This window comes from Mauremys mutica, chromosome 13, assembly GCF_020497125.1.
Source record: "Mauremys mutica isolate MM-2020 ecotype Southern chromosome 13, ASM2049712v1, whole genome shotgun sequence".
NCBI lineage: Eukaryota > Metazoa > Chordata > Testudines > Geoemydidae > Mauremys > Mauremys mutica.
The window spans coordinates 14,932,445-14,959,994 of NC_059084.1; the positions used below are offsets into that span (position 1 = coordinate 14,932,445).

Genomic DNA, 27,550 nt, shown 5'->3' on the forward strand with positions numbered 1-27,550 from the left:
CCTATGCTACTCCTTGTAAACTTAGGAGAGAGCTTCTAAGTGTTTTCTTATCTTTTCGTGTACAGCAGGAAAAGGGAAGCAGTAGGCGGAAGCGATTTCTCACGCTGCTTTGTATTTACTTCTAACTGAATGTAACCAGCACAGGTCTGTTTTCCCAATTTTTCACCAGAGGCTGATGAATGTCTCTCTGAATAACCAGTGCATTATTTTAAAAGCTGACCACAAGTGTGCGTGCACGCGCGCACACACACGCACACACACCCTCATTCAGAAGGAAGCTGAAATGACTTCCATAGGGAGATGCCAAGTAATATGCAACAGTTAACAGACCAGCCCTCAGGTTGTGGTGAACTGAAATGAGCAAGAGAGCTGATTAGTTTCAAGCAAACAAAATTGGCAGGTTTCAGAGTAGCAGCCCTATTAGTCTTTTGCAGTGATAATCAAGATGGCCCATTTCAGACAGTTGACAAGAGGTGTGAGGATACTTAACATGGGGAAATAGATGGGCCATCTTGATTATCACTACAAAAGTTTTTTTTCTCCTGCTGATAATTGCTCATCTTAATTAATTAGCCCCTTAGAGTTGATATGGCTATGTCCACTTTTCATGTTCTGTATGTATATATATCTCCTTACTATATGTTGCATTTCATGCATCTGATGAAGTGGGCAGTAGCCCACGAAAGCTTATGCTCAAATAAATTTGTTAGTCTCTAAGGTGCCACAAGTATTCCTGTTCTTTTTGTTTTTGTTGTGTGGTGTGTGGTTGCTGGTGAGTACTTGCTTCAGGTTGGGGGGCTGTCTGTAAGCAAGGACTGATCTGTCTCCCAAGATCTGTGAGAGTGAGGGATCATCTTTCAGGATAGGTTGTGGATCTTTGATAAGTAGGTTCAGTGAATTCATTCACTTATTTTATACTTTCCTTCTGGCAGTGGCTTGCATTGTCTAGACAGGAAGATGTAGGTGATCAACTTTAAAGATGCAGCTTTATCCCCCCACAGGAGAGAAAGGCCTGCAAATTTGGACTAGGAGAATCTCTGCTGGGATGAAGGGGAAACAAACATTCCCCACGACATTCACTCTGTCATGCAACTTGCGCTTCTATCACACGGGGCCAGATTTTCTGTGGGCCTCCCAAAAGGTGCCCACAAGATTTGCAGGCGTCTCCATTTTTCTTAGTGCAAAACTCATCACAATTTGCCTGCACTCAGCAGTCAGCCAGGTGTGTAATTTTCTAATGTGCAGGTGCCCAAACAGAAGCCCACTACAAATTTGGCCCCAAAAGTCTACAAATTAAAGATGACAAAAACATCAAGTGACAAATACTGACATATAATTAGTGCAAGGCCAGGAGAGCGGAACGGTGTCAGAAATGGTTACAACTTAATTCTTGGAATACCAGATTCATGTAGAATTATTTTAGTGGGATCTACTGCACTGTGCATAGCCATGGGAGCTAGGAGCCCCTGATTTTCTTAGCCCACCTCTGTTACTGATTCACTGTGTGACCCTAAGCAAATCACTTAAATCATCAGTTTTCCCATTTGTACAAAGGGGCTACAACTCACAGCTCACAACAAATATAATACGAGTGGTGTCTTTGAGGGGGTAAATCTCTGCTGTTTATAAGCTGTATGGTGGTCAATGTAAACTTAAATCAGTAAATATATTTCAAAGCCGGTCCGACTAAATTCCCTATAGACACAAATACATGTAATATGTATATGTGAGCACACTTGGAACACTCTAGGGAATTTACCCCTCTATCACTGATGTACACTATAAGTTTATCGTGCAGTTTTCAGTTGCAGTAACTGAGCAATGTTAAAGTATTCACCCCTTGAGTCTCAAGTGATGGGCTTTATTCGGAGTGCACTGCATTACACTTTAGAGATGAGGTTGGGTTTTCAGAACCTCCAAAGTTGAAGGGTATTCAGAACTGGGATTTTGGTTCAGCCAAATATTGGGACAAGGGCCAGTGCAGATCTGGATCTAGATTTGAATTTCAAATTCCCTCTTAAAGCTCTGGGGAATTTTGGGTCTGTGTTTACATCCATTTGTAGGATGTACTGGTCCATTTGTTTAGAATGGCACAAGCAAAATTTCATGTTCATTTGCTTGCCTCATTTGTGGTCACAGTTACTGCAATTTTGTGTGGTAATTGTGTTTCCAAATGGCTTGTTGGACTTCTACTACACATACACACAACAGTGGTAATGTACGTGCAAATGCACAGAGTTTTTGCATTTAAAATTATGGGTGTGCAGTTCTAAAAATCATAATGCACTTAAACATAGACATCATTTTAACTGATATTGATACAGAGATGCAATGTAGAATACATGAATGAACCTTGTTTATGAAGCGGTGAGTCAAATCATGCCACAAATTTCCATTTTGTTTATAAAACCCAATTGCTGCAGCAAACCAAACAAGAAAAGTCTCCTTGTTTTCTGAATGATGTTATTTGTTTATCTGCCAAAGTGCCTTGCATTTCCTCAGGTCACAGACCAGCCCATGTCTGACTATGTTAATATTATAAGAGTTTTATGCAAAAGCAAAGTTGTTTTAAAAAAAAAACTTTTAAACTAAAAGAAATAGGATCTTAAAATCCCAAAATAGCGTATGGAAAGGTACACATCATGTCTGGCTTCTCTTTCCCCTTGTGGCAAATGTGACTCAAAGGAGTTGGTTTTTCTCCAGCCCAATCTGTATATAGTTTGGGGGAGTTTTATTGTGAATAGCTCACCTTATAATACCCCCCAAAATATCCCCTGTCAGGGTTTTCTAGTCATAAATCATTCTCAGCTTTCAGTCTCTATCCTGAAATCCAGAGTAAAAATTAAGCTGGGTCAACGCCTTGTCCTTGGGAGATGATCCTATATTCAGAATGGTAGTTGTGTTAGTCTGTATCAGCAAAAAGAACAGGAGTACTTGTGGCACTTTAGAGACTATCAAATTTATTTGAGCATAAGCTTTCGTGGGCTAAAACCCACTTCATCGGATGCATGCAGTGGAAAATACAGTAGGAAGATATATATACACAGAGAACATGAAAAAATGGGTGTTGCCATACCAACTCTAACAAGAGTAACCATTTATCAGCAGGAGAAAAAAAACTTTTGTAGTGATAATCAGGATGGCCCATTTCCAACAGTTGACAAGAAGGTGTGAGTAACAGTAGAGGGAAAATTGCAAACTGGACACCATTAAATTAGGCTTGAATAAAGACTGGGAGTGGATGAGTCATTACTCAAAGTAAAAACTATTTCCCCATGCTAATTTTTCCCCCTACTGTTACTCACGCCTTCTTGATAGACCTTCTTACATCTGTTGTCAATGTATTGCACTGAACTGTGTCTGGGCTTGATCCAGTAACTCTTTTACTCACACAAGTGATCCTTACTCTCTGGGACATAAGTTTCATTGACTTCAGTGGGACCATTCATGTGAGTAAAGGTTGCAAGATTGGGACCTTAGGTTGTAAGATCTCGGGGACAAGGATCCTGTCTTCATATGCATGGCAAATATGTGCTATGTGAATCATAATGTATCAGAGGACTGTGAGTGTTACTTTACATTTACCATACCAGGGGAAGGTTGCCAGCAATGCATTGATGCCGCATGTGGTCTCTTTCCAGGGGGGGTGAATTAATCACTCTATGCAAAGATACCTCCTGCTGACTGGTGAAAAGAAGAAAAAAGATTTTGGCCATGAATTCTATTAGCTTAATGGTTTTGTTCTCTGATCTTCCAGTGCTGTTTGCTTTGTATAGCTTCATCAAGGTTTTGTATGCGGACAAAGTAATTGAAAACAAATTTAGCATGCCTCAGGCCATAAAGTTCCCTTTCAGCTAAATCCCTGGCTATGTGGTAGATATGTCTGTTTTTAATTTTCAGTGATGTGAGAAATTTCAGATGGTTTGATTAATAATTTTTGAAGTTAATAAACAAAGATATATATTCCCTGGTCTCTGGCCGAGAGAGAAATTCTAGCTCTGTTTTACTCATCTCTTAACAAATGTACTTAAAAAACTTGTATTCGTTTATTATTATTATTGTTATTATTTCATTATCTGTCTTGCTGTTGCACCCAGGAGCCCAAGTCTTGGCCCAGGACCCCAGCGTGCTAGGTGCTGTACAAACACAGAACAAAAAGATGGTCTTTGCTCCAAAACCCAGTCTGAGCAAAATAGCAGTATCCCTCCTTCTGTCTGTCTGCTTAAAAAATGGCTGATGGGATCAAGCAGCCAAGAGCTTCCACTGTTACTTCCCAGATTTTTTTAAAGATTGCAATCAAAACCAATACTGAAGCAATATGGTTTCTTATCTCCACTGAAAATCAAAGAATAATTACTCATGAATCTTTTCTTAGATGTATTCCATGTATAACAAGGTCTCCAGAAGATGCTGCTGGGGAAAAATAAATCCCATTTACACGAGTTGAGATGAACTGGTTTTAGTGTTGTGCATATGTCTTAATGTCTACATGACTGAGGGCACTGGGAGTACAACGTGTGCTAATAGATTTGATTTCTTGACAGCTTCATGGTTACATGGAGAACAAACCCCTGGGTCTTCAGATCTTCATTGGGACAGCCGATGAACGGATACTTAAACCTCATGCTTTCTATCAAGTCCATCGCATTACGGGCAAAACTGTTACCACCACCAGCTATGAGAAAATCATAGGCAACACCAAAGTTCTAGAGATCCCCCTGGAGCCCAAAAACAACATGAGAGCAACGTAAGGATGCTATTGCAGCAAATCTCTTATTACTATGTGAGATAAGGCAGAATTCGTATGTGTTGTTTGGAGAGGAATCACTTAAATGAATCAACATCCTGTGCTGGGGATAGGTTCTAGATTTTTAGGTGTGAATATAACTTATACCACTTAAGGCCCCTTTTATGATGCCAGAGTGGCATAAATGTTCTCAGTGTGAATGACTTGGGCTTGGAGAATTTATGATGGTGTTTCAGGGATGGGAGAAACCCTGCAGCAATGAATAGTGGTATGAACTAGAGGAAATGTGTAAATATTGTGCAGCGTGGTGAGGGACATATGATATGTGGGGTGGATTAGGGGTCACAGGTAGATCTTATCAGCTGTGCATCATTTGGTGTTAACTCAGAATTTGGCAAGCCATGTTACGATCCACAAAGTCTCCCTTTTTTGAAGAGAGTAGCAAGAGTAGATTTGGAATCTAGAGAGCCTTGCTGATGTATCTCAAAGGTACAATGCTAATAATAATACCCAGCTGTTACATAGAACTTTTCATCAGTCAATCTCAAAGTGCTTTACAAAGGAGATCAGTCTCATTACTCCCACTTTTCAGGTAGAAAAACCGAGTGAAGCCTCTTGTTCAAGGTCACCCAGCAGCAGAGCCCAAAGTAGAACTCAGATCTCCTGAGTCCTCAGTCCAGTGGTCTATTTACTAGGCCATGCTCCCTCCCCTTATATTTGTAATATATAAATAGAAAAGCCAATCTTAAATTTCAGCTTGAATATGTTCCAAACAGCTATAGGGCTAGTCCCTTTCTCTAAACCATCCACCATTTTAAATGGATATGGGCAAAATTGGTAGAGGCTCAAATCTTACCCTGTTTAAAAACTGTACCTTGTCGCAAAATCCACATGCTTCTTCTGTTTTTTTCTGAAACAAATGCTCCATCATCCATTTCTCTCCTCCCACCTCAACATAAATAAAGAAAAGCCAGCATCCCAAGCTTTAAACAAACCTACAACCAAAATGAGGCTAAACTGCCACTCCTTCATGAGCAACCCTACAATAATAAACTAATATGCATGGCAAAAAATCATAAACTACTATAATGGCCAAATATTTTTTGTAGGAAACAGATTTCAGGTTTAAGTTTCCAAACTGTTGATGTTAACTTTATATGAATAAAACCTGCATTTAAAGCTGAGGTTAAAATACCTTTTTAATAGCCATGCTTCCTGCACCACTTAGTAGTACAGTCTGAGGATCTCAAATGCCTGGTAACAATTCTGTTGTGCAGGGAAGAGTGATCACTATCTTACAAATGGTGCCCAGAAGGAACATTACTTGCCAAAGTTGCCAAGTATCGCGGCTGGAATTAGAATGCTGACACCCAGTCCTATGTTGTAACCCCTATAGTACATCATGTATTTTATTTTAGTTTTAAGTTTGTTCATACAAATTTTCAGGCGAATGTGCATGCATTGTGTGTCTCATTTGACTGTGCAGTTACCATGATTTCATACACATCCTATCTACTCTATCTATCTATGTACGGATACCCTGTTAATCGTCATAGTATCTGAGCATTGCACTTGCTGCACAGTTTAGGTGTGCAACTAGCTATCCGCACACACATAGCAGTCCCAAATCAGATGCACAACTGCCTAGTCATGTTGCTGAAACCTCGGACGTTTTAACTGTAATACCTGTATTACAAAAGGAAAGAGAATTCAGGGCTTCTCTTATCTTTGCTTCTTCAAAATCATTGAGGCAAAATGGTTTAGCCCTCTTTTGTCTTTCAAATGTCTTTGAAATGTTTGAGAGCAGAAACACTGACATACACATACCCAACATGGCTTCTGTTTGTTTGTCAGCATTGACTGTGCGGGGATTTTGAAGCTGAGGAACGCGGACATCGAACTGCGGAAGGGGGAGACGGACATTGGTCGGAAGAACACCAGGGTGCGGCTTGTCTTCCGTGTGCACATCCCTGAATCCAGTGGCAGAATAGTCTCTTTGCAAGCGGCATCTAATCCCATTGAATGCTGTAAGTTGCCCACTACCCATCACATTTCATTGTCCTTATAAACCAGAATGCAGTAAAGGGAAATTAGCACATCCCATGCAGTGTACACATCGTTTGGCAAAGTGCAGGTGCTCTGCTTTTCTCACTGGTTGACTCCAGATCAGGGGCCTGGTCTCGCAGCTCTCATTCATGTAAGCTATGCTTACTGATGTAAGTAGTTCCATTGAAATTCGAGGATTTCTCAGTGAGCAAGGATTGTTCAGGCATGCAGAGTTGCAGCTTCAGGATCTAGAGATGTACACGGGCTCCAAATGTCAGCATATGGCAGAATTTGGCTATAGGGTTTGTGTCTCAGGCAGAAGCATTTAACTTTGGGAGTAGGAAAGGCTTTATAGTAGGATTTTCAAAAGTGCTTAGGTGCCTAATTCCCATCAGGCATTTTTGAAAATCCAACCTAACGTTAGCTCCTTGTTGCTGGATCCTTCTGACTGATAGGTCATCCTCTTTTCTGCATCTGTGCTCATGTAGTGGCTATATGTGTGTGTGTGTGTGTGTGTGTGTTTAACATACCTACCTAATGTACGCCAGAGACATTTTTTGCATCTAGTACAAAGATGCCAGAAGGAAAACTCTGCATCCAAATGTTCACAGACATTGGGATGTTTGGAATCAGAATCCAGATCAGAGCCTAACTTTGTGGTTAATCTCTATTTCTGTTATGGATTACCCTAATCTGCAGAGCTGAAAATCCCTGAGCTGTTGGTTTGGGGGTTTTGTTTTGTTTTTTGGTTTTTTTTGAGGGGTGGGGGGTGTTGAAGGAGAGTATGTACAGTGGAGATCTGGATTTGGAGCTTTGGTTAATCTTCGATAGCTATTTAATTTATCTAAAAGCTTGGGGGCACAGCAGAGGTGCACGAGAACAAAACAGGAAAAGCCCCTGGTTTTCTGGTATTCCCATGATGGAGAACATAACAGAGATGGAGGAAAGTGTATGAGTTTGATTCTTTAAGGACTAAATCCTGTAAGATGCTGAAAAGCCCACACCTCCCACTGGTTTTAATGGGAGTTAAGGACACTCAGCACCTGACAGGCTTGGACTTTAAGAAACCATAGGCAGTGGGCCATGAAAATGTCTCTCATAAAGTGCATCTGAAGTGGGCTGTAGCCCATGAAAGCTTATGCTCAAATAAATTTGTTAGTCTCTAAGGTGCCACAAGTACTCCTGTTCTTTTTGCAGATACAGACTAACACGGCTGCTACTCTGAAACCTAATCCTCAGAGTCATTTCTGGAAGGGCTCCACCTACTTATCTGGCCTATGCGCATCCTGTGATACTTTTTGTTGGTAATGGGAGCTTTCTCGATTGTTTGGGGATTTCACAAATACACCATGAACAGTTTTCACTCCTTGTGCTGCATGACTCATGCCCGTGAACAAAGACCGTTTTGTAATAAACCATGTGAAGGAGGTTACTGAAGAGGCCACCATGTGTTTTATAATTCAGAGGCAGGCTCTGTTTAGAGCAATTAGTGTAAGTGTTGCGGGGGAGGAGAAGCAGTTTTGTGATAAGAAATGAAGTGTTACAAATATTAATTTAATCGTGGTGTTAGCCGGTTTGGAGAAGAGCAGCAAAAGTGACTAGAGTGGGCAAGGGGAAGGAAGATTGGTTGATGAGGGAAGGTTAGTGGAACTTTACATCTCCCTAGTTACTTTCATCTGAAGAGATCGGAGATCAAAGCGATCGAAGGTATCAAAGCAATTTTCAAAATGATTTAAGTTTCAATGGACCATTGTGAGCTAGGTAGGGTAAGTCTTACACTCACTTTACTGAGAGGTTAAATGAGCACGGAGTGGTTAAGTGACTTGCCCCAAGGTCACACAGTGAGTCAGTATCTAAGCATAGAACAGAACTCAGGTGTCTGGGCTCCCGGGCTCCCGCCCAAAGGACAATGCTTTCTTTAGAAAAGAACACAGGCTGAAGTTTTTTAAAACCATCCATAACTGTGCATTGAATTTGTGCACACAGTCAACAGGACTGTAGGAGTCAATCAGGTAGCTGGCTATTTGCATACACCATTTTGCACATGCATGTTTAATTTGCCCGTGGAATTGCTGCAATAGCACCTGTGCTATTTTGAAAATGTCGGCCTGCTCAACTTGGCTACACATTTACTCTGGTGACATGATAACTTTTTACAAATATTTGAAGGATGTAGACTCCGAGAAGACAGAGGTTGACCCAGTTGGCTTATTTTTAGGATTATTGGACTTAAATTGAGCCAAAGAAAATTTAGGTTCCTATTATAAATAACTAAAGTACCTGTTGGGAAAAATGGATTTGTTTCCCCAAGGAAAAAAGAGAAAGCCCCTTCCCTTGGGAAACAATGCTGGCGGGGACAAAGCACTGTAATGTATTTTAGGGAGCCATCTTGCGTTGGCCTGATGGGATGGACTAGATAATTAGGAGTAATAAGTCTTTTCCATTTCTAATGTCCAGTATTTAATTATCAGTGTTTACAAATTGCAGCACCAGTTACTAACCTCAGCCTAGTTCTGGGAAAACCAGAAGCGTTAGCAAAGCAGGTAAAAGCACACAATAAAGGAGAAAGCTGTGTTCCGGCAGACTTGCGCCTTCTAGCTTCGTCTAAGATTAGCTCAGATCACATGGTCAGAATCACAAATTGTAGAGTCACCATGGATGCCGCAATCCAGGATACTTATTGGGTCAGATCCTCATCCCTACCCCACCCCCACATCTAGTATTTATGTGGTTTCACTCTTCTGCTATTTTTTCCCTTTTGACACTTGGGAGTCCTTGTCCATGATAAACCCTCCCGTAAGACCCACCATATCCAGCAGCAGTTTAAAATGTCTCCAAGGGGAACATCATTATGTAGCAGCTTCAAGTGAACTGGTCATTTGCTCTGCCTGGTGTGACAGAACGCTGGACTGTTCACCTCAACAGAGGGCTGAGCCTGCTTAAGAACTCCCATTGGTGTCAGCAGATCATCAACTGCAATGAAGCAAGAATTGTGAATCAGTGAATTGTAGAAGTATCTTCCTTTCATGGGGAGGTCTTATTCCACCGCACCTATGTCAGTTCAGCCCTCAGATTCAGGAGTGATCTCAAAAATATCATTAGGATAAGTTTCTCCCAAGGCAGATGTGTGGAAGGACATGAAGAAGTGATATCTTCTTGTGCAGTGTTTAAATGATCCATTATGTCTCAGAAGGGACCTTGTATCTAGACATCTAGATTATTCAGCAGCTAGTGACTTTTGTGGCTGCGGCTTTTACTCTGAAGCAATCGATGAAGCAAAGGAATTTTAAACTGCACCGTTAATTGTAGCAACCGTTTACATTTGCTTGTGGCTAAATCCACTCCCTCGTGGGCTTGGCACTGGTGAGGGTTCTACATGGGCTGGTAGAAATCCTCCCCTACAGGCTGTGGAGCCCTGATGCTGTACTAGCCCCCACATCAGTACCAGATGTCCGCAGAGTTCTATAGCCAGTGTATCCACATAGCAGTGTGTTCACCTGGCCTGTTCCCCCAGCCCTCAAACTTCTCTGCACGTGAGCATATTTGCACAGGTAATATGCCCGTGCAGTTATTGTGATTGTGTGTGCACAATCCCAGTGCCTGCACACACTGGTCAGTCACCTGTGCATTGCATATATGGTTATGGTAATGCACAGATTTATTTAACGTTATTTAACAAGTTACTTAAGCACATAAATCAATGTCCTTAAAGTTAGGCACATGCTTAAGTATCTTGCTGAATTAGGGCCTAGCTGAGTAATACATGCAGTGCAGAACCAACAACCCCAGTAGGTTGTGGGACACACAGTGGGAGTGTGCCAGCTACCACAACATTTCAGGAGGTGCAACATACTCTGCCTGGTGCACAGGGGTGTCTTGTACCCCACACAGGGTTGCCAACTTTCTAACTGCACAAAACTGAGCAGCCCTTTCCCACATCTACCCTGCCCCTTCTCTGAGGCTCCTCCCCCCACTCACTCCATCCCCCTCCCTCCATCGCTCGCTCTCCCCCACCCTCACTCACTGTCACCGGGCTGGGGCAGGGGTTCAGGTGCGGGGTGTGTGTGTGGGCTCTGTGGTGGGTTCAGGGATGAGGAGTTTGAGGTGCAGGAAGGGGTTCAAGGCTGGGGCAGGGGGATTGGTGTGGGGGGGGTGTGGTATGTGGGCTCTGTGAGGGAGTTTGGGTGGGGGAGGGGACTTCGTGCTGGGGCAGAGGGTTGGGATGCAGGCAGGGGTGCAGGGTTCCAGCGGCACTTACCACAGCTCCCAGGAAGTGGCACCCAGGTCCCTGTGTCCCCTAGTCACATGGATGGCTAGGGAGGCTCCGCACGCTACCCTCATGCCCGCAGGCGCCACCCAGCAGCTCCCATTGGTCGTGGTTCCTGGCCAATGGGAACTGCAGAGATGGCACTCAGGCGGGGGCAGCGCACAGAGCCTCCCTGGCTGCCTCGGGGCCACAGGGACCAGGTGACTGCTTCCAGGAGCCGCGCGGAGCCAGAGCAGTCAGGGAGCTTGCCTTAGGCCCGGCCCCCGCTGCGCTGCTGACCGGACTTTTAACAGCCTGGTCAGCGGTGCTGACTAGAGCCACCAGGGTCCCTTTTCGACCCAGTGTTCCAGTCGAAAACTGGATGCCTGGCAACCCTAAACCCAGGGGCTCTCAGAAAATGCAGTCCTTGTGTTGCCCTGGACGGTGACTGTGTCCTGTTGCTGTGCAGGGGTACAAAGGTGGAAGGCTGCTTTCACCCACCTAGGCCCGCTCAGCCATAAGAAACAATCTGGTCTCTGGTTCTGAAAATCGGACCCCTAATTTCTTTAGTGCCAAAATATGATTCTATGTTAGGTTCAGCATGACATTTCTGGATACATAGCTGCTATTAGAGCTGGGCAAACTCTCCATCATGAAAAGCGTATTCAGCGAATATATCTATCCTCCCTCCCTCCTTTTTTTCCTCTTTGTGACTCTTCCATGAACAGGTTTGAATCTTTAGAAGCTCATCCAATGTTACAGAATTGTTCAAACCCTTTCTGTGAAATTACTTCAGCCCATTGCTTGCACTGCATCTTTTACTGTTGGCTGAGGTTTACTCTTGGTGTGTGATTGGCTATCTGAGTCAGATGGTTTTGTTTCTGCTTCTTGACTCAAACTTCTATAAAGAGAAGGAGGGATTTCCAGGTAGCCCCATGAGTGCTTCTGGCATTGAGACACATTGGCATTTTGCTTTCTCAAAGGTTCTTGCAAACAAACAAAAAATCCCTCATGGGAAATGAATGCAAGAATCATGAATACCATTCAAGCTATGTCACAACTTCTGTTCTAGTAGATGCTTGTTAGTCTTTTTTGAAGTATCTTGCAACTCTTTTATTATGCAGTCCATATTAGCAGATGTTATGCCAGCTTCATAAATTCTTGACAATGGTTGCAGCTGACATAACAGAGTTCTGAAAACCTGTTCTTATAAGGTGCTTGGTTGGTTGCACTGTTTAAAAAAAACCTCTTCCTTTAATACCGTGTCCATCTGAGGAATTTAGATGGTTCCGATTTTCTAATTTTGTTCCACTAAATTGGATCAAAGATTTTGTTTCCTTTTAATCAATTTCCCTGGAAGGTTCCTTTATTTTTCTTTTCTTCTAGTAGATTTTCCCATAAATTTAGATGTTCTCAGTTTATAATATATGACACATTAATAACTATGATGGAAAGAGCTAGTCATTTGAAAAAATGTGGTCTTCTTCTTGGCAAATCATTTATTGCTTTTCCCCAGCTATAAATCCCAGCTGATCAGACTACAGTGACAGGCTAGAGTGGCTTTAGTTTATAGAGATAGTTAATAGAGATTAAAAGCAGTAATAAATGATCTGGTGACAATTGGTAGACTGTTTAATTTGCCTCTTTAATGGAGCATGAGTGCTAAGTTGATTGCAAATTTTCTCAATTAAATTTGAAAAACTTAACTTTTTTTTTATTTCATGAAAATTGTCCAGTTTAGCATCAGAAAAACATACTTTGAAATTTTGTGGGGTTTTTGCTAAAAAATAATAGGATTTGTTTTTAAAAAATTCCCTTTTCAAAATTTAGAATTGGAAATTTCATTGCGACAGAGGTAATGTTTGCCTCTTTCAACATCATTTTGTGTAAATCTAGGCAATGGCAATTCCATATTTACCCCGGTGGGTGCTGGCAGAATTTGGCCTGGGAGCTGCAGACAGTGGGACAATGCATACCCGCAGTTTCAGGCTGAAAGTCCTGGTGTGACAGTAAACTCTCGTTTGCTGCCTGCCATCATCATGCTGTTGCGAGTGTAAGCAAACAACCCAATGCATTATGCAGACCATAAACTTTTGAGCAAAGGTTAATCTCAGCAGCTCTCCTCCATGAGGGATTAAAAGGAAATGCTGTGCATACCCAGCGAGTTACTCTGCAGTGAAGTGAAGCGAGGCCTTGGTTTTCCTGTCATTAATCACGTGCTGGGTTGGTGAGCTGGTTGCAGTATAGAAAGTACCATTCTTAACTCACTTTGTTGCCATCAATGCTGTTTACTCCTTCTCCCCAAGGGTCTCATTTAAACAGTACTGTGCAAGGGGAGGGCCCTCTATTTATTGTGCATTGTTTCTGTTCGAAAGGCCCCGTGCAAACTGCTGCTTCAATTGTGCTGGCAACAAGTGCTTTCTAAACTTCGCATCCCACATCTCTCTCCCACTTCCCTACCGTTTTCCAAGGTAGTTCTAGCATGGCACCATTTAGCCTTGCGCAGGCTAATAGTGTGGGACACAGGGCAGCATTGCCAACCCCAAGCACTGGACACAGCCAGGCCGCAAAGTTTGATTTGTTTTTAGATCAGTGTTAGGTTCTCTTTCTTTGACTTCTTTTTCGCCTTTTTGGTGTACTTAGGTCATATTTTCAAGCTTTTCTCTGCAACCCTGAGGTCCAGAAACATAGCTATTTTATTGATTGATTGATTTGATTTAACGAAAGGTGCAATTATCACATAGGCCATTCACCACCCTTCACTCCTGTCTGGAAAAAGACTATCCCACCCTTTCTATTGAAATTACCTCCCATCCCTAGTCTCTTCATGGAAATTCCAGAATCCAGATCTCCCTCCTGCCAGGGCTTAATTTGTAATAAAAGAGATGCTGGGGCTCCAGCAATTAGGAGCTGGGGCCCAAGCAAATTTTTTATTTTCAGAACTGACATTGCACAGGTGCCGGGGCTATGAAATGCCAAGCCTAGAGGTGCCAGGGCTCAGTCCTGGCAAGCCCTGGCACAAATTAAGCACTTCCTCCAGCCTTTGTCCCTTTTCTCCTGCAGCCTTCCCATGCATATATCCCAGAAGGCTTGGAGTGCTTCTGTGACTGTGATTGTTGGATTGAAGTCTCCTCAGGAACATATGTGCTTCAACTAGGCATGGGGCTCAGGAGCTCTGCTAACGTCTACACTGCCTCAGGCGAGCAGCTTGTGGTTAATAAACACAGTGTGACAGGAGGAAAGAGATATTTACTTTGGCTCATTAAGTTTCACTCTAAGAAGAGAAGGAAGAATTGTTCTGCTGCTTCATAGCAAATTATGCCTCTGTTGAGTATTTCCTATTGCTCTCAGGTTTTAGTTTGAATTTTATAGGATCAGATATTTTTAGCACCAGAAAGCATCAATTGAGTCATCTATTCCTGTCTTCCCTTTCCCCCATATGGCATTGGACTGAGTCAAGAGCCTTAGGAATCAGGGGAACCTGTTTGGATCAGTTAATTGAAAGCCTGCCTGCTAAGGTGATCTTGGGCTGGCTGAAGTGAACTCTGGCTGGCTGAGACACTGGGAAGGGTGGGTATGTCCAGGGGATGCCTGAAGTTTGCATGGGGGGGATAATTGCAATGTGGATTCAGGCTGTAATTCCTCAAGTGTCCAATTTTTCTTGTGAGCTCTACTTGTGATGGAGCTTTGGTGGAGCTCCTTCAGGAGCCAGTGCCAGCGCTTGACTGAAGTTGTGGCAGCAATGTTTCCTCATAACCATCTCGCTTTCAGTTTTCAATTTCCTCATTACTTCCATTCATCGCTGCCTCCTTGTCCCTTTTGACCAGTCCGAATAATCTCTCTTCTTACTTTTGGTTCCCTGCAAAGCCCTACAGATTGGGCAAACCAGGTTAAATAAAGTAGGAGTGAACACCTGAAGATTTATCCAAAACTCAGTTCCAAGCCAAACTTCTTTTGCGCTTCTGAACTGTTTATCTAAAGCTTTTGCACGTTTAGCTTCCAGGTGGTTTTGGTTTTACATACTAAGCCTCTATTCTAAATCTTGTAAGGTTCAGCCATTCCTCTCCAGTACTATCCTAGCACATGTCTATTGTCTTTCATCTGAGCCATGCATAGATCATGATTTCAGACTTTCCTCATTAGACAGCCTGCCTCTAATCCTTTCAACTTTCAGGTAGGGATGGCCACAAGCCAACAACCTTGATTTGAAAAAAATGCTGACCTTTGAGTTTGAGAGGGATCAAAATGCAAACCCAGCACCAGATCAGAATTTTGCAGCTGACCTCATGATAATAGGTCAAATCAAAACTCTGGGACCAAACAACCTGCAGGAGTTTGAAATCCGGGCATGTAACTGAGCCCTGGTAGCTGTTCTTTGGACTCTTTCTCCATAGGTGTTCTTGGAGGTCAGGATAAGCTCTTGGAGGAATTATTGCAGCCAGACTGGAACAGGCCCCAGAGATTAAGATGCCGAGATAATACAGTGATGAGGGCAACATAAGATCCAATGTAGAATAGAAGTTAGCCCCTGATCCAGAGACAAACAAAGCCAATGGGAGCCCTTTCTTGATTTCAATGGACTTTGGATCAAATCCTACCTTTTAACGTTCCTATCAATGTGAGTAATTCCTGATGATGTGAAAGCATTTGGCTAGCGCAATGAAGGTAGCATATATGTGTTAATCCTGGTTATTTAATTTTTGAAAATGCTCTTGCCCCAGGAGAAAAGGGGACAGGATCCAGCCATGTCTGTGTACACAGCAGAGTGTCTGTTCCTTATGTGATGGCTGGATTGGTGCGCCCATGGTGAGCCCAAGAGTACGTCTCCCAAGAGGCAGCTCAATTTAGTGATTTTCTTCACATCTCCCATTCCACCCCACTGCTCCTTTCACACGCATCGTGCACACACACACACACACACAAAGAATGCCTAGGAAGTTCCTCTCTGGGGACTCAGGTGAGTGTTAGACTCAATGAAGTTTAGTCATAGAATGAGTCAGTACATAGAATGAGTCAGTACATGAAATTTCACCGAAATATGTTGTTTCACCAAAGTGGAAATGTTTCCCCGAGCTGTATTGGTTTCAATGAAGTTTTCCTTGGGAAGGTTAGAGAGAGAGAGAGAGAGAGAGACCCTCACACTCTCTGGGTCTCCCAGGCCAGGGCCCTAGCCCCCCAAACCACCCTCCCCCGCACACTGCGCTTCCCCCAAATTGACACAATTATGTTTTTGTGAAAACATCGGAGTGTTTCTGTTGTGCATTGGACTAAAACAAACTTTGGAACCTCAAAAATCGCTCTGTCATTGTCATCCTCCCGTCAGCATGCGAGGAAAACAGGGTAATGCTTGGCAGCCCTCCCAGCCAATGGAGGAAGCATGACCCTGAAGCAGGACTAGATCTGCTTATCCAAAGTGAGGCGTTGCAGGGTGAAAGTGGAAGAGATGAGCGGCACCTCTTGGGGTGATGGGGGAGGGCGGTGTTGGGTGAAGCTGGAAGGATCGGTGATTATTTAAAATAATGCTTGCAAGGGCGTTACTAGAGTTTGTCACTTGGAACCCAACGCTGCCGGCTACACAGCTGTTAACAACACTCCCTTAGGGCAGGATCGGGCCCAGAGTGTGCTTATCTCAAGGGTTGATTGTCTCCAGTGAGGTCTGTGAGCCACTTCCTGTCTTCCAACTTCTTCATACAAAGAACCATCAGCTTTTCTGCAGGGAACTTGTGAGGAGCAGATGGTAGTTGGCTCTCTGCAGCTGGACAGAGGAGGAAGGGGAAAGCGAGCAGGTGCAAGGAGCTTTCCCACACCCATGCACACCTGCACAGGGGTCAGCCACAATCCCAATCCACAAGCACCCTAAGTGCTGCATAAATCCTTATGGCATTGCTAGCCATCCCAAAGTGCTAGGGGAGGCATGGACTCACCCTCTTCCTCATTAGCTGGCATCAAGGTTGGATGCTTTTTTAAAAGATCTGCTCTAGGAATTGTTTGGGGGCAGTTCTCTGGCCTGTGTTATGCAGGAGGTCAGACTAGATGATCCCAGTGGCCCCTTCTGGCTTTGGGCTCTATGAATATGAATGAGAAAAGCATTCTGCACCACCAGAACGATGTAGGAGCCACCTCCCTTCCTGCCAGAACACAGTCTGCCTGTCGTGTGCTCTGCACGTCTGAAGCATGGCACATGGAGCGATTTGCTTCCCCCTTTCCCCCCCTCCTCCCCTTTTGTGAGGCTGGGGCTCGCAGAGGCACAGCACAACCCCCCCTCCCCGAGCAGTCCTCTTTTTCTCTCATGTCACTGGGCATATTGTATTTCTTGGCACTGAGGATCCATGACATCTTGATTTGCAGACAGTCAAATAAAATAGAAAAATAATGCACAGTTTAATAGGTTGACACGCTGCTTCAGGCCAAGTGCGAGTATTTCTTTAACATTTGCTTTGCTGCCTTATGTCAGTAACAGTTGCTATTGAAAGTAAACATCCCAACTGGTTATATCAACAGTGTTTTATTTATTCAAGCTCATAAACTACAGTAGCTGGAGGTCACTTTATGAAGTGCCGACCCCTGGGGGAGAAGAAGAAATAATGTGAAATTATTGCATACAGGCCATCCATCGTGAGCCTTAGCGGAAGGGGATTTACTGGTGATTAATATTCTTTGCAAAGGAACACAATAATCTTATGGAAGCAACACACCAGTGAATCTTCTGTCGTCTTACAAGTGAAAACATGGCATATGCCAAGATCCTAATTTCTTTGCCAGTTCCATTACAGTTGTGGCTCAGGGAGAAAATAATACAGCAAAAAATAGTAAATAATAATAATTAATAATAGAATATTCAATTTGCAAACAACTTAATGGCAGCTGGATGCATACAGGTAAATGTCATCTGAATAAACCATGTTATGCACCATGACCTCACGTCTTCCCCTACTGCTCCCATTAACCTTATGCCTGCCTCAAGGAGAAAAACCAGACCCTGTGATTGAAACTCTTAGTACTGGTATTTTTAATCCTCCGATCCTGATGTTTTAATTAGCTATGGAATGTTTCACTGTCCTAAACTGTCATCTAGTATTTTGCGGTTTGGGGGGTGGGGGCATAGTCACCATTCCACCCCCAGAAATGGCAGCCTTTCAATGACGGGCAAAATGATCCCAATATATAAGCACAATTTTCAGAGGACAAGAGGTGCAGTTTGCAAGCACAAAATTCACTTGCAACTGGGGGCCTAATTTATGCATGTAGTTATGATCACTGCATGTGCACATTGGTAACTGTGTGCAAATGACTGTAATTGCCGATTTGTGTATGCAGTTGCCAGATTTGGCCACACAGTTGCTGAACCTGCATGGGCAAATCAAGTGTGGATTTTGAATACATATTTGCATGGGCCAGTGTGAAAATTACTTTTAGAATTAAAGGTGCCTGTAAAGGAAAACAGGGCTTGGAATGCATGCACACATCCCCGTGCATCTGCTACCCTCTGTGGGCCCCTGCAGGGCTCAGAAGCAGGAGTGAGCATGTGCCCTTAAAGGAAACTGGATTTAAGGCTTCCTGCCTCAGACACTGAAATCAATAGAAGCTGCAGTGGGTGCTGGGCTCCATTGAAAATTAGGCCTGTGGTAACCCTGTAAAGAAACATCCCACCTTCATTGTGACACAACATTGGACTGAATGAGAGGACATACTACTGCTCCAGGTGAAGTTTAAGTGTGTCCTCCTTTAAATGCAGTAGATGGGTTTTTTTATGAATATTATTTACTCTTAAGCTTTCAGGGCTATAAATCTGTCTTTGTGATAAATCCAGTTATGAACTCATCAAAACCTTGAGTATTTAAAAAGAGGGATTAATCATACAGCCATGTGGAAGAAATTAACAGCTTCTGTGAAAGTTGTCTGCATAGATACTCTTCATTGGCATCTTCTTAGTCCAGCTGTCATAATACATTTGATGGGTACAATAAGGCATAAGATTGTCCTAAATTCAAAGCAAAACAAAACAAAAAAATCTACAATGACACAGTTACTGTGATAAATATGAAACTATATTTTTTAAATAAGCATAAAGTGTATTCTGGGATTGGAGGTGGAGTTTGTCAGCTGAGCCTGTACCCAGTCTCCATAGCATCACTTGCAAAAAAAAATGTGCACACAAATACATTTGGGCTAAACACCAGGCCTGGTCCCAGGATGGTGTTTGATCCTTTCCAGATGTCTGTTCTGGGGAAAGACTCCTGGGTCATGGCTTTTTTCAGATACTGCTGCTTGTGAACAAGCAGGCTTGCTTGGGGAAACAGGTTAATGTGGATGGAATTGCGATTCCTAGAAGCTTTTTTCCTGCCCGCATGAATTGTTCTAACTCATGTTAATCGATGATTATGATCTGGAAGATGCTATATTACATTTCCGTAGAGGAGCCTCATGTGCTTCATAACTCTCTTTCTCCCCCTCCTGCAAGGCAGCAAAGTATTATTCTCCCCAGTTGCTTGACTGGGATAACTAAATCCAGAGAGGTGGAGAAATATTCCTGGTCTATGGCCCCATCCTGGTCCCGACTTGCCCCATCCTGTAGATACCACCCTCTGTGTTATAGATGGGCATCAATCAATAACATATCTCCACACTGATCCTCCTTCAGCTGGTCTTTTCCTTGTTGTTTATCCTGTTACGTTAACATTTTCTCTTTCTGTAGTGCATAGACCTGTTACTCAGTTATCCCTGCAGAGGCAAGTAACCCCACAAGGTCATAGAATGCAGCAGAGCTGTGCTGCAGCCACTGCTGCAGCTTCATGACTGCAGGGGCTTGTGTGTGCCAATGGTGCTGTGTGCATGCAGTGGCCCATCTTGTGTTTCCAAGTAGCTGTTTGAGGGTACAAACACAGAGCTTTGTGTACACAGCAGTTGTGCATTGTTGTTAGTGAATGGATTGTTCTGAAGCCTTTTTATGTTGTCTGTCCTGCTGGAAAGGAGTGGAGTTTTGTACTGGTTTTCTAAAAAAGGAATTCAGTGTTGTTCAGTGGAATCCTTCTGGCAGGTGGAATGTTAAGGCTCCTGGATTGTAGTGTGTGAGCATTTAAAATTTGGCCATTTATTTGGAAACAGCCATGGGCACGCTCCAGCTTATTCATCCAAGCTGTCCTTTGTCAAGGGCAAGAAGTAAGGCCAGCACAGCTACAACTTTGGAGCCAGCTCCTGAATGTTTCCAAATAAAAGGTCTTGAGTAAGTTTGTTTCCTTTTTTAACCTAAATTTAGCATCTTAGAGAAGCTCCTTTGGCAGCAAGGGAATGGTAACGATGACAAGATCAATCTGTGGATAGTTCTGTGAAGATCTGGAAAATCCTGGTAAAACATATTTGATTTAATTCATGTCTGCATTTTGTCTACAGCCCAAAGATCTGCTCATGAGCTTCCAATGGTTGAAAGACAAGATATTGAGAGCTGCCTAGTTTACGGTGGACAGCAGATGATCCTGTCTGGTCAGAATTTCACAGCAGAGTCTAAAGTTGTATTCACTGAGAAGACGTCAGGTAAGGGAGATTTTGCAGTGTTTCTCTGATGAAATGTACAGTCTTAGGAACTGATCCTAAAAATATGTCACACATTATGAGTAACTGTACTCATATGAGTAATCCCACTAAAGTTCACATGAGTAAAGCCATTGCAGTCACTGGAGCTAATCATATAAGTAAAGTTACTCATGGGAGTAAATATCTGCAATAGGCCCTTAATTTTCAGGCTCCAATAAATAAATAGTAAATCAAGGGCACCTTGTTATGCGAGGCCCAGAGAAGTACAAAGAAAACATGGATCAGCAGAAATATGAAACCTTATCAAAGAAATACGATGACATTTAGGTATATTGTTGCAATTTTCTAATGCTATTTGTATTTCATTTTTTAAAAGCTAAAAACTATAATAGATATATTTGAAACTGAATTTTTTCTATTGCAAATCCAGTACAAAATGAGTCCATCTTCTTTGAAAAAAACATGAATCCTGTGTATTTTTTTTGTAAAAATAGGATGATTTTTGTATTCCTATTGAAATGAAAAGAAAGTTACTTTTAATCTATTGTTGCATATATATTGCATACCTATTATTTCAACTTTTTCCTTAGAGAGAACAATTTTAAATACAAAACAACAACAAAATCATAATTTTCCACGTTTTCAGTGTGAAAATAGCTCCTCCATAGAATAGTGAAATTTCAGGCATGTGAAAAGTCCTGAAATGAATTGGAAAATAGTTTAATGTGAAATTTCACAAAAAATTATTTCTCACTTTTGCACAGCCCTTTTTATAAGCCAACTAACTTGATATTGTTCTTGATCTAAAACTTGTATCATACTGATATACATTTTATCGACTAAGAAACTGATTCTGTAAGGCACTGCGGGTACGTCTATATAGATAAAAGACCCCTGGCATGGCTGCAGCTGGCCTGGGTCAGCTGACTCGAGCTTGCAGGGTTCATGCTGCGTTGCTATACAATTGCAGTGTAGATGTTTGGGCCCAGACTGGAGCCCAGGCTCTGAGACCCCACAAGGATGGAGGGTCTAAAAGCCTGGGGTCCTGCCCCATCCTGAATGTCTGCACTGCAATTGTTAGCCCCACAGCCCGAGCCCTGTGAGCCCAAGTCAGCTGGCCTGGGTTCTGACACTCAGTGCTGCAGGTATTTTGGCAGTGTAGACATACCCTCGGTGTCTCAAGAGGTTCTGAGCACCCTTAATTTTGCCTGTCAACAGCACCTCAGCACCTTGCAAGATTTGACCCTAAATTCAGCATGTCACCCTAAAAAATGTCAGCAAAAATTGCATTTTGTATTTACAAAACCCACATTTGCTTGCACAAACTATGCATTGCATACACAAATACAGATTTACATATGCATCGTCAAAATTGATGATCTCCCATCAGAAGTAATGTGCCCCTTTTTTTAGTGTGCAGCTATGCAAGTCAGGTGATTGTCTATATAAACACATTCAGCTATTTGCACCTTCAATTACCTGACTTATGTGCCTAACTATGATACCTGCAGGTGAAAATCAGACTTGTAACTGAACCGCTAAAGTATTTCAGAAGCTGGCCTCAAGTGAGGAATTAGCAGAAGGAACAGATGAACTCTTAAATGTCAGTAGCAATAAAATAAAATAAAAATATTTAAACTAGCTGTCTAGGGAAGAATCCCCCCACCTTCCTTCAATAACATCACATGCAAATAGTATTGGTTCATTAAAACCATATATATTTTCCAAGTTTTCCAAGCAGCCTTAGTGGCTCTTGGCAGAACACACAGTTAAGGTTGCAATTTACAACTGTATATGTTTGATACGTCCTTTCTCCTCCTCTCCCTCCCCCACATGCCACCACCTTTATTTTGTCTGTTTAAGGCTTGTCTACAAGGTGAGATGGTAGGCTCTACAGGGGTGTGATTTCTAAAGTCGACTAATGAATTGCACATTAATTGGTCTGTATAGATCCAGCCTGAGAGGTTCCCTAGTGCACTTTAACATAGCACTGTTTGAAACGGTTTAGTGTGTTTCAGCCGGGTCTACATGGATCAATTAACGTGCTGCACACGAGTGCACTTTAGAAATCACACCCCTGAAATGTGCATTACCTCACTGTGTAGTCAAGCCTGTAGGAAGTCCCTGCCTCTACAAGTGTACAGCCTGTTATACATTTTTACAGTGCCTAGCACCGGAATCTTGAAGTGTTGCTAGAACGAAAAGAATGATAGTTGCTCAGGGGTTGTAATTTTTGCTAGAGTCATCCTTACCATCTTTGCTAACCTCTCCTTACTGTGTGTTCATAATGGCATGTCGGAATCATGTTTATAACAGTATTTGAGACCCTTGGTGCAAGCTGCTGGAGAAACACTAAGAATGTTTTTTAAAGGAGTAGCTTGAGTGCTGCAACTCTGATCGTCATGCTCTCTTATAAGAAACACTGATAAGCTGTTCAGAAGCAAAGCCAAAATAAACCCACAGTAGGTGGGTTGTGCATCTTTCTGGTGCCCCCATCATTGTTGCTTCCGCTTTCAGATAGCTAAGCGGCCCTAGTGAGCCTATGCAAGGATTACATCTTTGTGAAGGAAGGAAGCTGCACCAGCACACAGGGAAAGTACAATTATCTCCGAGTTTCACTTTGTGAACTCGTGGGCCTTGTCCACATGGGGAAATTGCCTCAAAAATTTCCCACATTGGCTTTCCCCGTTTCGGTTCCATCAGTGCTAACAAGAGTGGGAGCACTAGCGTAAACAGGGCACTAGCAAGTATGGGCGTTTAAACACTGTACAACTGCTCTGAACATGCTTAGATGACGTGATCCTTAAAAGGTGAAGTTTCAGGCCGCCCTAGCAATCCAGCTGACAGAACCAGCGGGGGTGAGGATCAGAATTTTTTTTTTTTTGGCAAAGAGACTAGCACACACGTCTCCATGCAGCGAGAAATTTTAATGTACCCTTTCTGCTGTGAATCTGCCATTTGCTCAATCTGACAATTTTGATCTGAATTGCAAACACTCCAGAATCTGGGTGTGTTTGGATGTGGGGTCAAAAGGCCAGTCTCTCCACTGAACTGGAAACTGAGGACATATGACATGGTGTGCAATAAGAACCAGAGCTAAAGGGCTATTAAAGTGTTTGATAATAAATTAAACTTGACTTTCTAAACTGAACCCCTAAATTTGCCATTCCTGAGATGACCTTTCAGTTTCTTCTTTGGATTTTATAGAAAACTCAACATTCATCATTAGAGAAACGACACTCTACCCATATTTGATACTAACATATAATATGCCATAAGGAACAATGGTAAATGTTGCTGGATTTTGTGTACAAACTATTTCACTACATCAAAGAGGGCATTATAGATTTTTCCCTGGGCAACTCATTAGGTGATAGGCTGAAATATTTTTGCTTGGCAATGTTAAAATAACCGGTGCTTTCTCTGTTGTACTGACCACAACACAAATTGATGAACTCACTAACCAGCACTGTATAAAACTGTTGTTTTAAGACTGGTACAGGAAATGGTAGCAGGAAGTGAACTTCGGTGGCTGGGTGCTACAGTTAAGCACTGTAGTCTTGAGCTCCAACCACGTACTGCATTGCATGTTTTTATTAAGCAGGCATCTCAGAACTAAGGGCCAGATCCTCAGCTGGCGTAAGTCATTATAGCTGCGTGAAGTTAATGGAGCTACACTGATTTACATCAGTTAAGAATCTGGCAGAAAGTGGGTTAAGATTTGCACTTACTTGGTTCTAACTCAAGTAAATATCATACTTGAGTCTATAAAACTTGATAAGGGAGCAAGTGATTCTGCAGACAAGCATTCATTTTCTGAGGCCAAATTAGTCTTTTTATGTTGACGTTGGTAGAGGCGGGCTCCAATGTCGGAGAAGGGTTTCAAACGTCCAGAAATTCAAGGCTGTTCATGTTTTAGTTGAGCCTTAATCTTACTAGTAAAATCTATGTAAAAAAAAGTTCTGGAATTTCCCTTTTAGATTTGTTTTAATTACCATGTAGTAATTTGCAAATTACAAGCCTTCTGTTGCATTGTATTTACTCCCATTTTGTGTGCTGGTTATTGCTGCTTTCTGCAAGTGGTAGAAAAGCGTCCTGTTCCTCTGGGAGAATCGTACATATGCATGGTGTTTTCCTTTGCCAAACTCTTATGGTGGCCACATGGACATCATGAATCATCTGTAGGACAATGCAGGAGGTGGAAGAACAACCCAAATGGAAAGTGTATGTCTTTGGAGTAGATCCACCATAAATCTTTCATTAACTCAGCTATACAGAATAGGGAAAGGAAGTGGCTGCCTCTGTGCCCTTTGAACTTGGTGCAGCTGTTGAGGTCTCTGATGCTTAAAGTCCATTTAAGAAAAATCTTCCCAACCCTCCATATTCAAACAGCAGAGTCCTGATTTTTTTCTCCCCCTGGAGTCTGTCTATCTCACATTTCTGAGGTTCCCATCTCTGTGGTATCTAAGGCTCCAATCTGGTAGCAATGTATATACATGGACCCCTGACTCGATGTGGAGGCTGACTGACTTCAGAGGAGCTGCATGTGGCCTGCCCAGTCTTGGCTGCCGGGGACAGGGCAGGGCCTAGCATGCGGTGGGGGAGGGGCTATGGCTCACTCTTCCCCTGTCCCTGGCAGCTGAGTCTGGGTGGGGAGTGGCCCACTTCTGCCCTAGCTGCCAGGGACAGGGGCCAAGCGAGCAGGATCACCCTCTCCCCCCAGCATGTTTCTGGCTCACTTGGCCTCTGTCCCCTCCAGGGCTGCCAGAGAGAGTAGCTTAATGTGTGTGTGTGGTGGGGGAGGTGCAGGAAGAGAAGGTCAGAGCCTCCCCCTGCAGGTAACATGGGGCGGGGAGAGCATGGTGGCGCAGGGCTGGGGGGAGGGCGGGGTCACTGGGCAGGGTAGACACATGGGCTGGTCACATGTCCTCCTCTTTAGATTGTAACCCCACTACCCCATATGGGGAGGCACAAATCGTCTATGACTGCAAGGTCGATATTATCTCTTTGTACACATGGGGGACCTTGAGGCACTTGCCAGAGGCAACACAGAAAATAAGTGGCAGAGCCAAGACGAAAGCTCAGGACTCCCTGAGTGCCAACCCTCTTCTCATTCCACCTGCAGGAAGTTATACAGAGTCTGCTGCTTCCTTTTGAAGGTGTCTCAGTAGCATTCACTATGTCATGCAAGAGACTGCTTAATTACAAAATATACTACAGATGATAATCCTGTTCTACCAGTGAGAATAAAAAATTGGTCTTCAACAGGGTTGCTTGCACCAGTGTAAGGAATAGCAGAATTTGGCCCAGTGTATTAATTGTTCCACTAGAAATTTTCTCTGCTGCTCTCTGCTCCCTTTCCGACAGTCTGCCCTACGCAGAATCGGAACCTAATAAGGTTAACGTTTTTAGATGAACTTTGCAACCCATGATCTCTGAGCAGGCTTCAAATTAGGCAAAAACAGTTTGCACTTCCCTGGTAGCTACAAAAGTGGATAGATTTCTCATCCTGATTTACATCCAGTCTCAGTGACCCCACCACCATCCCCACTGAGACTCCAGTCTCAGTGACCCCACCACAGTGAATCCAAAAGGAAAGTCCCTGCTCTGTTAAGAAGCATATCTCTTCATTGCTCTGTTCTTATTTATTATAGCATCAGAGCCCCAAGTCATGGACCATGACCCAGCTGTAGCAGGCACTGTGCAAACACAGAACAAAAAGACGATTCCTGCCCCAAGGGGCTTACAAGCTAAGTATAAGACAAGGGACGGAAGATGGAGACAGGCAGTCAGGGGAGCACAGGGAACCAGTGAGACAATACTGGTCAGCATGACAGGCTGTGCTCTCTGCACACCAGCAGCCTAATGGTTGTCAAGTTTTTTGTAGGGCTCAAAGCAAAAAAGAGTGTTGAGGAAGGATTTGAAGGTCGATAATGAGGTAGCTGTGCAGACGTTCACAAGGAGCTGCTCCCAAGTGTAGGGGGCAGCATGGGAGAAAACACAAAGGGGCTTGTTTGAAAATTTAACAAGTGAGCAATGGAGGCTGGCGTCAACAGCTCAGTCATGAGTGACAGATGACAGGTAGGGTGGGTATTGGCTATGATGGGCCTTGAAAGTGAACATAAGCAACTTGTGTTTGATGTGCTGGCGAGGTGGGAGCCGGTGGAGTTATTCAAAGAGAGGGGTGCCTTGACCAAAGTGATCGGCTAGGAAAATGCTCTTTGCAGCAGCATTCTGACTGGATAAGAGCAGGGCAGGTTTGCACTTGTCAAGGCCAGAGAGACGGCTGTTTCTGTAATGGAGATGCACTATGATAAAGAGCCTGAATGAGCGTTTGAGCTGTGTGGAGGGATAAGAACGGCAGTGTCTTAGAGATGTTATGCAGAAAGAATTGGCAAGATTTAGCCATAGCCCGGATGTGAGGATCTAGAGAGAGGTCTGAGTTGAAGAAGATGCTCAGGTTACAGGCCTGTTTGACGGGCAGGATGATGGTGTTGTCCCTAGTAATTGAGAAAGGAGGCAGTAGGGAATATTTCGGGGTGGGCGTTCGGAGCTGTATTTTAACCACACTTAACTTGAGCTGTGACTGGACAGAGATCATTTGGGTATAGCTGTCACAGGAACTACTGTAACTGCTCTTGTGCACTTATACGTGTGCTTCTAATCTGTGTGAGCAAGTCCCTGATTGCATACACAAAATGAGTGATTGCATGTTCAAATGTACCTAATAAACCAACTGTGCTCCATTTGCCTGCTTTGCACAAAGTAATTATGCCTGCGCACATAGGCAGACATGCAAATACACAAGCCAAAGTTTTTGGAATACTCATCCCTCACTGCCCTCTAATAATAAACAATTGAGTTTGTTTGCACTATTTCTGTTGCTGATTTCTAACAACACCAGCACAGCCTTCACCACACACATCAGTACACTGACACTGGGCAAGTACGTCCGGTTCTCAGAAACATATCACGGCAAT

At 43.2% G+C, this 27,550-nt stretch overlaps 1 protein-coding gene across 2 annotated transcripts in view; it reads left to right on the forward strand.

The window, feature by feature from the left end:
* The window catches only part of NFATC2 (nuclear factor of activated T cells 2), a 103,979-nt gene that overhangs the window by 23,511 nt on the left and 52,918 nt on the right, over window positions 1-27,550 (forward strand). For both annotated transcript variants that reach the window (XM_044986048.1, XM_044986047.1), the window contains exons 4-6: window positions 4,545-4,747; window positions 6,602-6,774; window positions 20,430-20,570. In XM_044986048.1, coding sequence (XP_044841983.1) covers window positions 4,545-4,747; window positions 6,602-6,774; window positions 20,430-20,570 — 517 coding nt within the window. The remainder of the gene's footprint in view (window positions 1-4,544; window positions 4,748-6,601; window positions 6,775-20,429; window positions 20,571-27,550) is intronic.